The sequence below is a fragment of the Cordyceps fumosorosea genome (assembly GCF_001636725.1).
Source record: "Cordyceps fumosorosea ARSEF 2679 chromosome Unknown scaffold_5, whole genome shotgun sequence".
Classification (NCBI taxonomy): Eukaryota; Fungi; Ascomycota; class Sordariomycetes; order Hypocreales; family Cordycipitaceae; genus Cordyceps; species Cordyceps fumosorosea.
Window position 1 is genome coordinate 637,573 of NW_017387305.1, and position 11,688 is coordinate 649,260.

Below are 11,688 nucleotides of genomic sequence, written 5' to 3' on the forward strand. Positions count from 1 at the left end.
TTGTGTCCTTGCCCCCCGAGGTACTTGTCCGACTCGTCCGACATCAAATCAGGGGACCAGAAACCCAGTCAACTTGCCCCGGGGCATCAACCCCCAGCCTCTCCCTGGAGCTTGAAGAGACAGAAAGCAGACACGGTTCTTATTCACCGACACTTGGCATTAACAAGTCGACTTGTGAAATAGGTACGTTTTGGTTAGTGGGAAGCTGCGGGACCCGCCATTTGCCGCCTGATCTAAGCCCAGCTAGGTTCAAGGTTGTCGAGGTCGTCTTCCCATTGTCAAGCCAGAGCCAGCAAAGCCCTCAAGTAAAGGTACTACCTGGCTAGCTGAATCGCGAATCCCGATCTTTTAGCGGTCTCGACGCTTGTTTCTACCACTCTTTCAGCTGCCTTTGCTGTCCCCCAGCCTCCCAAGGTACTTACTTTACTGGTGCCCAGGTATCCATATTACAAGGGTACTTGTCCTCCGACTTCAATACTCCATTCAAAGCAGTCGCACGAAAGGCCTCCTCCTCTTGTCCAGACTACGGCATAAACTGCCGCTTGCTCAAGTTCCTCCGCTTCTTTTCTTCTCCTTCATCCTAAATCACCAGCTGCAAACACTACATCTCTCCCACCCGCTATTAGGCTGTCCATCATGGAGCAGACGGTCACCATTGTCAACAACTCAGGCAAGATCATCAGCACTGTAAGCAACCGTCCATCCATCCATCCCTCATCTTTGCTTCCCAAACTGCCGGCACCACAGACATCTCATTTTAGCCCCGCCACACCAAACCGGCTCACTACCTACTCGATCGGCATACCAGAATAGTAGCTAACTCATCGCGTTTCTTTTTGATCCCTCTCTAGGGCAAGCAGCTGTTTTCCATATTCCAAGAAGCGAAAGCCGTCTACAGCGAGAAAAAGGAAAGCGTCAGAGCCGGACGGGCCCTCTCCCGCGCAAACACATTCGACGAGACCAGAAGCGTCCAGCGTGCGCCCTCTGTCCGCCAGGGCCCTCCTAGCCAGGGCCCTCCTAGCCAGTACGCTCCTAGCCAGTACGCTCCTAGCCAGTACGCTGCTCCCATCCAGTATGCACCTTCGGTTCGAGGCGACGAGGCCGAGTTCCGCCCTCGCACCCTGAGCCGTGCCCAGACGGCCTACTACGTCGAAGAAGACCAGTACACCCTACAAGACCAGCCCCGACGCGCCTCCTACGATACCGCCAGCGTGGCAAGCTCCCGCCGCACTCACCGCACAAAGGCCTCCCACCACGGCAGCCACCATGGCAGTCATCACGGTAGCCACAGGCCACGCAGCACCCGCGCACCCTCCGAGGCGGGCTCGGTCGCCTTGACGGAGAACAACCTCAAAGCCCACAGCGAAGCCGGCAGCGTCCGTTCCTCCAGACCCCCAACCGCCTTGTCCAGATATCGCAGCCCCTACGCCGAGACGGTCCCCATGGGCCAGTCAAATATGGACCTCACCGTGGTGGATCGCAGCGTCTACTACCCTGCCGATACAAGGACGGCCATAGTCCCGGTCGCGAGACCGGAATCCCAGTACGGCGCGTCCCAATATGATCAGCCAGAATCCTATTACGCACCCCACTCCGAGGCGCCCATGCCCCAGTCTGGCGCTCTCGTCCCCGCGCCCAAGAAGAAAAAGATTGACATGAATCTTGCGTATGGAAACATTCCACCCGATCTGGCTGAAAGGACCGACCTCGATCCCGACCAAGGCGAGGCCACAGCGCTGGTTCGCAAGGTCCAGGGCCTGCTTGACGAGGCAGACTGCGTCCAACATTCTGCCAAGGCAATGATTCAACATCTCCAAGCAAAGCCCGAGGCCGCGGCTGCTGTCGCCCTGACGCTGAGTGAGCTGTCTGCTGTCGCCTCGAAAATGTCCCCTGCCGTTCTCGGTCTCCTCAAAGGCGGCTCGCCCGCTGTTTTTGCTCTCCTGGCCTCTCCCCAGTTTCTCATTGCCTCTGGTCTTGCCGTTGGCGTCACCGTAGTCATGTTTGGCGGTTGGAAGATCGTCAAGAAAGTGCAGCAAGAACGTGCCGCACAAGCTGCCATCGCATACGAGCCGCTGCAGGCGCTGCCCGCCATCGAGGAGCCGGTCGAAATGGAGAGACCTCAGCTGGAGCGTGCACACACATACGCTGAAGGCGGCACATATGCCGGAGGCGGAGGCTACGACGAAGCCCTTGTGCTCGACGAAGAGCTCAGCACCATCGAATCATGGCGCCGAGGCATCGAGCCACTCGGCGACGATGAGAGCGCCGACATTGAGCTCATCACTCCCGAGGCGGACCGCGCTACCCGTGTCGACGAGCGCGAGCGCTACGAGGACCAACGCGACTTTGACGACACCCGCTCGCATCGCAGCAGCCGCACACACCGCAGCAGCAAGACGAGCAAGACAAGCAGGACGCACAAGTCTTCCAAATCTCACAAGTCTCACCACTCGAGCAGGCACGACGACGAGGATGACCGCAAGAGCACCAGGAGCTCGTCGTCCCGTGCGGGGTCCTCGTCGAGCAAGCACAAGTCGCGCTCCGAGCTGGACGACAGCCGCAGCAGCCACAGCCGCAGCCGCAGCCGCGACGACCTCGACTTGCCCGTCCGGCCCAAGGGGCAGCGGCAGCAGAGCGATCTCTTCAAGAACCTGTTCAAGAGGAAAAACAAGGACGCCAGTCGCAGCCAGCTTGTCGTTGCGTAATTCTCTGCGTGCGTGTATGATAATGATATGCTTCCCGGTTCCCTTCCACTTCACCTGTTCACCTCTTTTTTACGATGCGATCTACCAATATGGTACGTAAGCAGCACACCCACGATAATGACCACACCTCCCCAATACTTTATTGCACTGTTTTCTGGACACAAGGCCTTGTTTATTCGACGCGAGACGCGTCCGTAGTCTGCATTCTTATTCCGGCGGTTCGCCGTGGCATGTACATTTGCTTTCATTCACATAAAGATATAGAGAATCTAGAACATATGTTTTGAGCCCTTCTTCTTCTGCCTTTTATCTTTCTGAGATTGAATTACCTCGCAATGTCTAAAATTGACAGACAGTAAACCGGGCAACTGCTAGCCTGCCCCAGTACTTTATCTCCATATACTTTACTCTTCAACAACCAGGCTTGACATGTAAGCGGCTTTCGCCGGCTCGGCTCGCGGGAGCCTGGCAAGGATTCGGCTAATTGCATACTCGAGGAGAGATTAGACAAGCCACATTGAAACCTCCTCTTCAATCCTTCCAGCCTACTTATTCCCCCCCCCCGCACTTTTTCTGTCCCTTTCATCACCAACGTGTCCGCTCTGCCACTGCATTGCTCACAAAAGTGCCTGTCTGCAGCCCACGCCTACCCACCGGCTCGGGGCATATGTTCCCGTTATCAGATAGCTAGTAAACAATCCGTAGAAACATCACAATAGACAGCCCCATTACATGAATGGCGGCCGCTGCTACAAACGTCCCCGCCGGCTCGGCCGTGGCGGCCGTGCTGGCGTTTCTCCAGGCCGCGACGGCCGTATTCGCGTGCGCATGGTCGCGGCAGAGTCTCGCCGAGGACGATGACGAAAAGGACCCGGAACTCGTCTCGGGCGCCTCGCCCCTGGCTGAGCATGGCGATCATCTGCGTGCCGCCGTGGCCGCGACTGAGGAGGCCAAGGCGGGCGATGTGCCTACGGCTCTCCTGCGCGAATGCGTCAAGATTGGCAAGGACATCGGGCTCCGGCTTGATCGGCTTGCGGAGGACGCCGCGTTTACTTGGGAGCTCGCCGACCTGGTCGTGCTCGGCGAGCGACTGGACACCCTGGTCCAGCGAGCGCAGCGCCTCGAACAGTCACCTTTGTGAGTTGCGTTTACGTCTACCTACTCATCTATCTACACCGAGTCGCGCTGACATCCCGCGAGTCCGGTTGAGGAGCTTCACCAGCTGGAGCGGCAGCTCGTCGTCCGCCTGGCGCCGAACGCGCCGGCCCTTGACGAGTTCTACAACGGCGAGCCCAGCAAGGCCGACGGCAGGCGCGGCGGCGCCAAGGAGCCACGCTCGGGGCTCGAGACGCCGACGCGGGGCCCGCGCGGGGAGGTGGCGCCGGAGGTCCTGCACGACTTCATCCTCGAGGCGCTCGCGTACAAGAGCATGCGTGACCGCGAGGACGAGGTCACCGAAGCCCACGCCTCCACCTTTGACTGGGTCTTCGCGGACGGGGAGCACGGCCTGAAGACCTGGCTGTCCACGGCGGACGCGGGCCCCGTCTACTGGATCACCGGCAAGCCCGGCTCCGGCAAGTCGACCTTTATGCGGCACCTCTCCCGACACGAAGCGACGGCCCGGTGCCTCGGGGCCTGGGGCGGCGGCACCCCGGTGCTGGTGGCGGGCTTCTTCTTCTGGACGGGTGGCGCGCGCGAGCAGCGCTCCCGCACGGGCCTGCTGCGCTCGCTGCTGCACCAGCTGCTCTCGGCGCGGCCGGGACTCGCGGCGGCGGCGTTCCCGGCGCTGTGGGCGCGGCTCCAAGGCATGTCGACGAAGGAGCGCGTGAGGCTGCGGCTCGCGTGGACGGCGGAGGAGCTGCTGCCCGCGTTGCACGCGCTCGTGGCGGCCGTGGCGGCGGCGGCGGACGGGACGAAGACTTGCCTGTTCGTGGATGGCATGGACGAGTTTGAGGGCGACCACGCGGCCGTGGTGGACCTGTTCCGCGGCCTGGCGACGGCGGCGGGGGGGAGGGTCAAGATGTGTCTGTCGTCGAGGCCGTGGGAGGTGTTTAGGGACGCGTTCGCGTTCACGGTGCCGAATCTACGGCTGCAGGAGCTGACGCGCGGGGACATGCGGCGGTACGTCTCGGAGACGCTGGCGAGGGACGGCGAGGTGGGCGCGGTCCTGGAGCGTGACGAGGAAGGAGGCGCGCGGTTCGTGGACGAGCTGGTGGATCGCGCGGACGGCGTGTTCCTGTGGGTGCGGCTGGCGGTCGAGAAGATCCTGGAGCGGTCTGCGGGAGCAGCGACGGACGGGGTGGACGGCCTGGCTCGGCTCCTGGCCACGCTCCCGGCGGACCTGGACGCGCTGTTCGCGAAGCTGCTCTTCGAGGACCAGACGCCGGAGGAGCTCGCGCAGACGGCGGCCGTGTACGGCCTGATGCGGACTAGGGAGGAGGCGGCCGACTTTGTGCGCAACGACGACGCCAGCAACCTGACGGTCTGGGAGCTCGCCTTCGCGCTGGACAAGGCGGACGACCAGATGGTCCTCGACAAGCTGGCCGTGGAGGAAGCCAAGGACGATTTTGTCCAGCAGCGCGCCGAGGCGACCATCGAGACGATTCAGAAGAGGTTCTCCGGGCTGCTGGACCTCCACGTCCGCAGCCGCGAGGGCAACCTCCTCCGAGGCAGCAGCAGACCGCGCTCGATGCGAGACCGCGCCCGGGCCAGGGTCGTCTACATCCACCGCACCGTCCGCGACTGGCTCCTCTCCGGGCCCGGCGTCCAGCTCACCCGGCCCGCCGACCTGGACCCGGACCTGCGCCTGCTGCGCTCCTACGTGCTGCAGATGAAGCGCCCGCTCGGCGTCTTCGAGCGCCACCGCTTCCTCGACGACTGGTGGCCCGGCATCACGCTCGCCCTGACCCACGCGCGGCGCGCCGACCCCGCCGACCCGGAGGGCCTCCAGCGGGCATTCGTCAATGAGCTCGACGCCACGGTCGGCCGGTGGTGGCTGCCGCGGCCGCGCGACCCGCGCGACCACTGGGCGCGCGCCGCGTTCGGCACGTTCGAGACGCGCGCCAAGGCGGCGCCCATCGGGCGGCCGTTCCTGTGCCTGGCGGTGCGCTTCGGCCTGCGCGCATACGTCGCCGCCGAGCTCGCCGCGCGGCGGCAGGAGAAGGAGGAGGAGGAGGAGGAGGAGGAAGACGATGCTCCATCGGAGGAGGTGCGCGCGCTGCGGGTGGACGATGCGGTGCCGCTGCTGGCGTATGCCACGGAGTTTTCGTGCTCCCGGCGGCAAACGGTCTACCCGGCGTCGGACCCGGCGCTGGTGGAGACGCTGCTGCGGGCGGACGGCGGAGAGGGTCCGGACAGCAGGTACCGCGACTTTGCGACGCGTGCGGAGACGACGACGTGGCTGGCGATGCTGCGGCACCTCCGGGATGCGCGGAGGAGGAGGTGGATCGGGCGCTACGACGTGGACGGCGACGGCACGCGGAGGTGGGCGAGGGTGGTGCGGCTGCTGCTGGAGGTGGGCGGTGCGGACCCGCGCGCGGTGGTCAAGGCGGACGCGTGGGATCCGGAGATCACGGCGGAGGGCGTGATGGAGATGCTGGACGAGACGTACAATGACGTGGAGATTCGGGGATTGAGGGACTTGCTGCGTGGCTTGCTGCGGGAGACTGGGGAGCAGCCTGATCAACAGGTCCAAGGAACACCCTAGCCATCCTTGAAGTATTGTATTTAGTTTAACAGGTCGCTCATCTTGGGCATCTTGGTTCAGTGTATTTTGCTCCCTTCTTTTATTACGGAGCCGGTACTGTTTTAGCCTCATTATTGTCATTCATCCGGAAAAGGAGGCCACTTCGTTAGATGTTACTGCATATACTGATGGTTAAAATATGAGGCTTATGGATTCAGCATTTGTCCCTTATCAGACCCAGTCACCATTGTTGCCTGCCAAAGGCGGCCTAGTCTGTCAAAGAAGACGTTAAAGATCCGGAGGTGAAGCCAGTGCTTTGTCCGGTAGCTCCGAAGACGGACCAACGGTATAACTAGAACCGGAGTAACGACTTGGATGCATCTACAGATCACATGCAGTATCACAGTATCATCGATCAATGACGAGCTCGAGCTAGCGAGCTTCCGGCGTAATGGAAGCTGAATTAAAGCCCCCAAAAAGCAACCTCTTTGACTCTTCCTCACGAACTTCCCCGCGAAATTCCCCACAAAGATAGCGCGTGTGGGAAAAGACCATGCCGTTGGGCTAATATTAGGTATCAGTTATCTCCTCGAGTCGTCCAATGGCTTGCAAGTTCTGGACCAGCGGCACGCCACAGCAGGCACCTGGGACCTTTTTGGGGTAGTAAAGGTTTCTCAACCTAATCAGAGACTAAATCTGTTGGTCACGGCAATTGGTAACACAATCGACTTCCCCTCTATACAATCTGATGACGACGCTACAAAGAGGCCCTTGTCCGTAACCACCTTTGTAGTCATAGGAACCGGGGTCCCCAATTCCATTACAGCATAATTTACCCCAAAGGCAAGCCACTCCTGTGAGAAGTGAGCGATGCTGTCAGACAGATTTGGGGTGAAGTTGGGGGAGTTTGGCGCGGCCCGGTGCCGGCCAAATCTTGAACAAGAGGCAGATAGACTCATGTGAAACGGCCCGTAGTGAGCTGAGGAACCATTGTTGGCCGTCTTATTGTATTTTACGTAAAGATCGGCGGGGTTAACCAAAGAGAGCAGGTACGTAGAACTCAGATGGTCTGCTTAATAGATGTAGAGGACGTGAATTGGCCGATCTAGGTGTCTTTCCTGAACAGTTTGCCGACGTGAAGTTGACGATCATGGCATATGGCATCACTTCGAGAGGTAAACCGGTCGACGTCGACATGTATGTATAAAGCTTGAGCCCCGTGCCGACACGAAAGATGAAGGAACCTCCTCATCGCCTCGTTCGCAACGACCAAACCCGACAAACCAGCAACTCAGATAGCTTCTTCGTCTTCTTCCCGCAATGCTCACCAAGATCGCCAGCACCGCCATCGCGGCGCTCTCCCTCGGCTCGGTCGTCCAGGCACGCCCGGGTAAGAGCCTGGCCGAGCGCAGCAACATCATCAACAACGTGTGGTGCGGACCCGTTCTGGCCAAGACGGCGACCTCGGTCTCGGCCGTTTGGACCGTGCCCAAGGCGACGGTGCCGTCGTCTGGCGGTAGCAAAGACCTCATGGCCTACCAGTGGGTCGGCATCGACGGCGTCGGCGGCTCGCACTGCGGCAGCGCTCTTCTCCAGGGCGGAACCGCTCAGGTGGTACGTCTGGCCGTCTCTATCTATCTATCTCTCTCTCTCTGTCCACCTGGCTTGACGCGCAAATGCTGACATGTTTTCTGGCTGCAGTACAACAGCAATGGCGGCTTCACCTACGACTTCTGGTTCGAGTTTTACAGCCCCGACAACACGTCCTCGTGGCACATCCAGGACCCGGTCGGTATGTCATCTATGCCATCCCCGGAGGAAAACAATACCGACTTCCATAGCAGTGAACTGACAACCGGAAACAGTCAAGGCCGGAGACCAGGTCCGTGTCACCGCCTCGGTCGACAACGACTACCACGGCACCATGTAAGTCGGGCCTTGTTCCTTGACGGGGCTTCCCCCAACTGACAATTCATCACCAGCTTCTTCGAGAACCTGTCCCGCGGAACCACCCACACCGAGTACGCCTGGTCCGCCAACACGCCTCTCTGCTACGAGCACGTCGAGTGGATCCAGGAGGCTCCTGTCAGCCTGCTGCCCAACTTCAAGGACTTCAGCTTCACCCAGATGACCGCCTCCGATGCCAACGGAAACACCTTCAACGCCGCCGGCTCCGACCTCTGGTACCTCGACTCCAAGGGCGCCAAGTGCTCCGCCTCCCTGACCGACAATGGCGACACCGCCATCATCACCAACAAGGTGGCCCTCCACTAGAGAGGCTGCTTTCAAAATGTCTATTTGCGAGTGCGAGTCGAGTGGCAAGTCTAGTTGCGACGTATATATAGCTTCGGTTGAAGCATGGGAAACAACAAGAAAATATTGTGGTTGAGATTTGTTCTTTTCGAGTTTTGTGATTAAAGCTGTACGAGTAACCTACAACACCATAGCCAAGCGAGTCTTTTCCTTTCTAAGTTGGCCCCGTCAATGGTGGTGGCTGGCCGGGTATAAAGTGAACATTCGGTGCATTTACTTCTAGTAGCCTCTAGTATCCTTCCCTTCTATTTATCAAATTCATCAATCTTTCCCCGTTGCTAAGCCGCGTCAAATTCTCCAGCAGAACCTCAAACACCCGCTCCATGTACTTTGACGACTCGCCGCTCACGTGTGGCGTGATTGTGACATTCCTCGCCCGCCACAGCGGGTGGTCCGCCGGCAGCGGCTCCGGGTCCGTCACGTCCAGCGCCGCGCCGCGAATCACGCCCCCCTCCAGCGCCTCCACCAGATCCGCCGTATTAACAATAGGACCCCGGCCAACATTCGACACGAACGCGCCGCGGAGGGCGGCGAACTCGCGAGCGGCGAGGCGGCCGCGCGTCTGGGGCGTAAGCGGCAGCGCGACGACGAGCAGGTCCAGGCCGGAGCTGAGGAAGGCGTGCAGCTCGGCGGCGGAGGCGCCGGCGAACCAGCGGTCCGGCAGGAGGCCGTCAGGGTCGCCGAGGCCGGGAGGCGCGTAGGAGGGATCGCGACGGGAGGAGGGCGTGCGTCGCGGGTGCAGCGTGTAGGCGTGGACGGTCATGCCGACGGCCTTGCAGACGCGGGCAACCTGCCGCCCAACGCTGCCGTAGCCGAGGATGCCCCTGGGGAGATTGATCGGGTTAGTGGGATTGAGAGCGCGGGAGGAGGGTGAGAGCGAGGGAGGAGGGTGAGAGCGAGGGAGGAGGGTTTGGAGTGTTCCCACCGGCCGTGGCGTTGATTTTCGAGGTACTCGGGCACTGAAAATGTCAGCATGTTGTCTGGCGGGTGAGTGATGGGCAAGGTGGACTTACAGCGATGCTGGAAGGCGAGAAAGGTGCTCACCACCCATTCGGCTATCTGAGGTCTGCAAAAGGCACCCTCAGCAAATTGTAATCATTCAGCTAGTTTTGGGGTTTCATACCCATGGACACCGCTTGCGGTGCAGAATGCTATCTCGGTGTCGTCAAAGATGGGCTTGCCGACCAGACCATCCGCGCCGGCCGATGTCAGCTGGAACAGCTCCAGCTTCCCAGCCTTGTCAATGGAGGGCAAATTGCGACCACTGCCGAGGGCCAGCGTGGCCCCCTCCCAGGGGTCCGTTGCGTCCGCGTCAAAAGGCTGCACTTGCAGGTCCGGGAACCGGGCACGGAGGCGAGGCAAGGCGTCCTCGGGGAGGGCACGGGGGTCGGTGATGACGAGCTTGTGGCCTTTGAGGGTCTTGTTTCGGGGCGGGAGCTTGATGAGAGTCATTATTGGGAGTTTCTGGGCTTTCAATTCGGCGTCTAGTGGGATGGATGATCAATGATGGTGACGATGGGTTATATACAAGTCTGTCTGTGGTGAGGCATGAGACGCGGGGTCCGACTGGCACGTCATATTACGGCGGATGAGCCTGTAGGGAAACCCCTGTAGGGGAATAGCTAGGGGCACGCATGGTGAGTTGGAGAGTGGCCGCAACTCTGCTCTGCTGCAATGATTACTAAAAATAAAAATGCAGAAAAAATCAAACAATCGTATCTGTGTTGACTTTTACTCCGAGTCGAGGGTTGCTAGTCGACTACAAGACAGCCGCGTTGTGTCCAACAAGCGTAAGACAGGAAGGGACATCCCGTAGCTGTACGGGATACGGATACAGGGTCCCGGATCCGGGTCTCGGGTCCGGTAGCCGGACATCTTGGTAGCCGGACAACTTGCAGGGCGACACTGCACTTGGGAGGTCTAGACATATGTTTGCCAGTATTTAATACTAATATCCTGCAAGTAATGACAAGGCATGCCTTGAGCATTTCTACAACTTATTGACGATTTGACGGGCAGGGGACTCAAACCGTTGCAAGCACAACGTTGTACTTGGCTTGCCCCTGTAAAGTCTCACCCAGGCCCCTGTGCGACCCCCGCGGAGCCCGCCTGTGACAGAAGCCGGTTGCGCTATAAACCCCGCTAAAAAACCAGGATCGATGCCCCCTCCAGCGCTATTTGCTCCATCTTCCCCGCTTGAGGCGGTCCCCACCAGCCACCTGAAGCTTCCGCCGCCCGCAAAGGTGCCCAAGGTTGCAGCCTCACCCGCACCTTGCCAACGAACAAATAAAGACACTCCGCCGACCTCGCCTCCTCACCACCCTACATCTTTTGCTCCCCGTTCTGCTAGTTGCCAACTTGAGGGCAGAAAAGCCGCATATAGCAGGACACACCTCACACCATCAGCCAAGATGCGAGCCGCCTCGCTGCAGCTCCTCCCGGCCGCCGCCGTTTGCCTGGCCGGGACCGCCGCCGCCGCCTTCCACCAGGCCGTCCCAGCCTACCTCTCGACCGCCTCCGCCTCCGCCCCCGCCGCCGCAAACCTCCCCGACATCAGCCCGCACATCAAGGCCTACAACCTCTCCGTCCCCGTCGACCACTTCCACAACGAGTCCAAGTACGCGCCGCACTCGCACGACACCTTCCCGCTGCGGTACTGGCTCGACACCACGCGCTACCGGCCCGGCGGGCCCGTCATCCTGCTGCACTCGGGCGAGTTCGACAGCACCGGCCGCCTCGCCTACCTGGACCACGGCATCGTCAAGATCCTCGCAGAGGCCCTCGGCGGCGTCGGCGTCGTCCTCGAGCACAGATACTACGGCACCAGCTGGCCGGTGCCGGACGCCAGCGCGGCCAACATGCGCTTCCTCACCACGGACCAGGCGCTCGCCGACACGGCCTTCTTCGCGCGCCACGCCTCCTTCCCCGGCCTGGAGCACCTCAACCTGACCGCGGGGGAGGCGGCGCCGTGGATCATCTACGGCG

The 11,688-nt window shown here is 60.6% G+C and overlaps 5 protein-coding genes across 5 annotated transcripts in view; 4 read left to right on the forward strand and 1 right to left on the reverse strand.

Annotated features, from left to right (window-relative positions):
• Nucleotides 1-636: 636 nt before the first annotated feature.
• ISF_02907 (hypothetical protein) lies at nt 637-2,705 on the forward strand (the record flags this gene model as incomplete). Its single annotated transcript, XM_018846513.1, has 2 exons — nt 637-687; nt 852-2,705. 2 exons carry the CDS (start codon nt 637-639, stop codon nt 2,703-2,705), a joined length of 1,905 nt encoding a protein of 634 aa, XP_018706241.1.
• Nucleotides 2,706-3,441: 736 nt separating this feature from the next.
• Nucleotides 3,442-6,411, forward strand: ISF_02908 (hypothetical protein; the record flags this gene model as incomplete). Its single annotated transcript, XM_018846514.1, has 2 exons — nt 3,442-3,842; nt 3,906-6,411. 2 exons carry the CDS (start codon nt 3,442-3,444, stop codon nt 6,409-6,411), a joined length of 2,907 nt encoding a protein of 968 aa, XP_018706242.1.
• Nucleotides 6,412-7,710: 1,299 nt separating this feature from the next.
• ISF_02909 (Concanavalin A-like lectin/glucanase) lies at nt 7,711-8,664 on the forward strand (the record flags this gene model as incomplete). Its single annotated transcript, XM_018846515.1, has 4 exons — nt 7,711-8,004; nt 8,092-8,182; nt 8,256-8,316; nt 8,373-8,664. 4 exons carry the CDS (start codon nt 7,711-7,713, stop codon nt 8,662-8,664), a joined length of 738 nt encoding a protein of 245 aa, XP_018706243.1.
• Nucleotides 8,665-8,932: 268 nt separating this feature from the next.
• ISF_02910 (NAD(P)-binding domain protein) lies at nt 8,933-10,155 on the reverse strand (the record flags this gene model as incomplete). The annotated part of the gene is made up of 3 exons (XM_018846516.1): nt 8,933-9,662; nt 9,717-9,758; nt 9,827-10,155. The coding sequence occupies 3 exons, from the start codon at nt 10,153-10,155 to the stop codon at nt 8,933-8,935; spliced, it is 1,101 nt and encodes a 366-aa protein (XP_018706244.1).
• A 959-nt stretch (nt 10,156-11,114) lies between these two features.
• Nucleotides 11,115-11,688, forward strand: part of ISF_02911 (Peptidase S28) — a gene marked incomplete at both ends in the record, with an annotated part of 1,764 nt that continues 1,190 nt past the window's right edge. Inside the window, one exon of the mRNA XM_018846517.1 lies at nt 11,115-11,688. This exon is cut by the window's right edge and continues 640 nt beyond it. Coding sequence (XP_018706245.1) covers nt 11,115-11,688 — 574 coding nt within the window.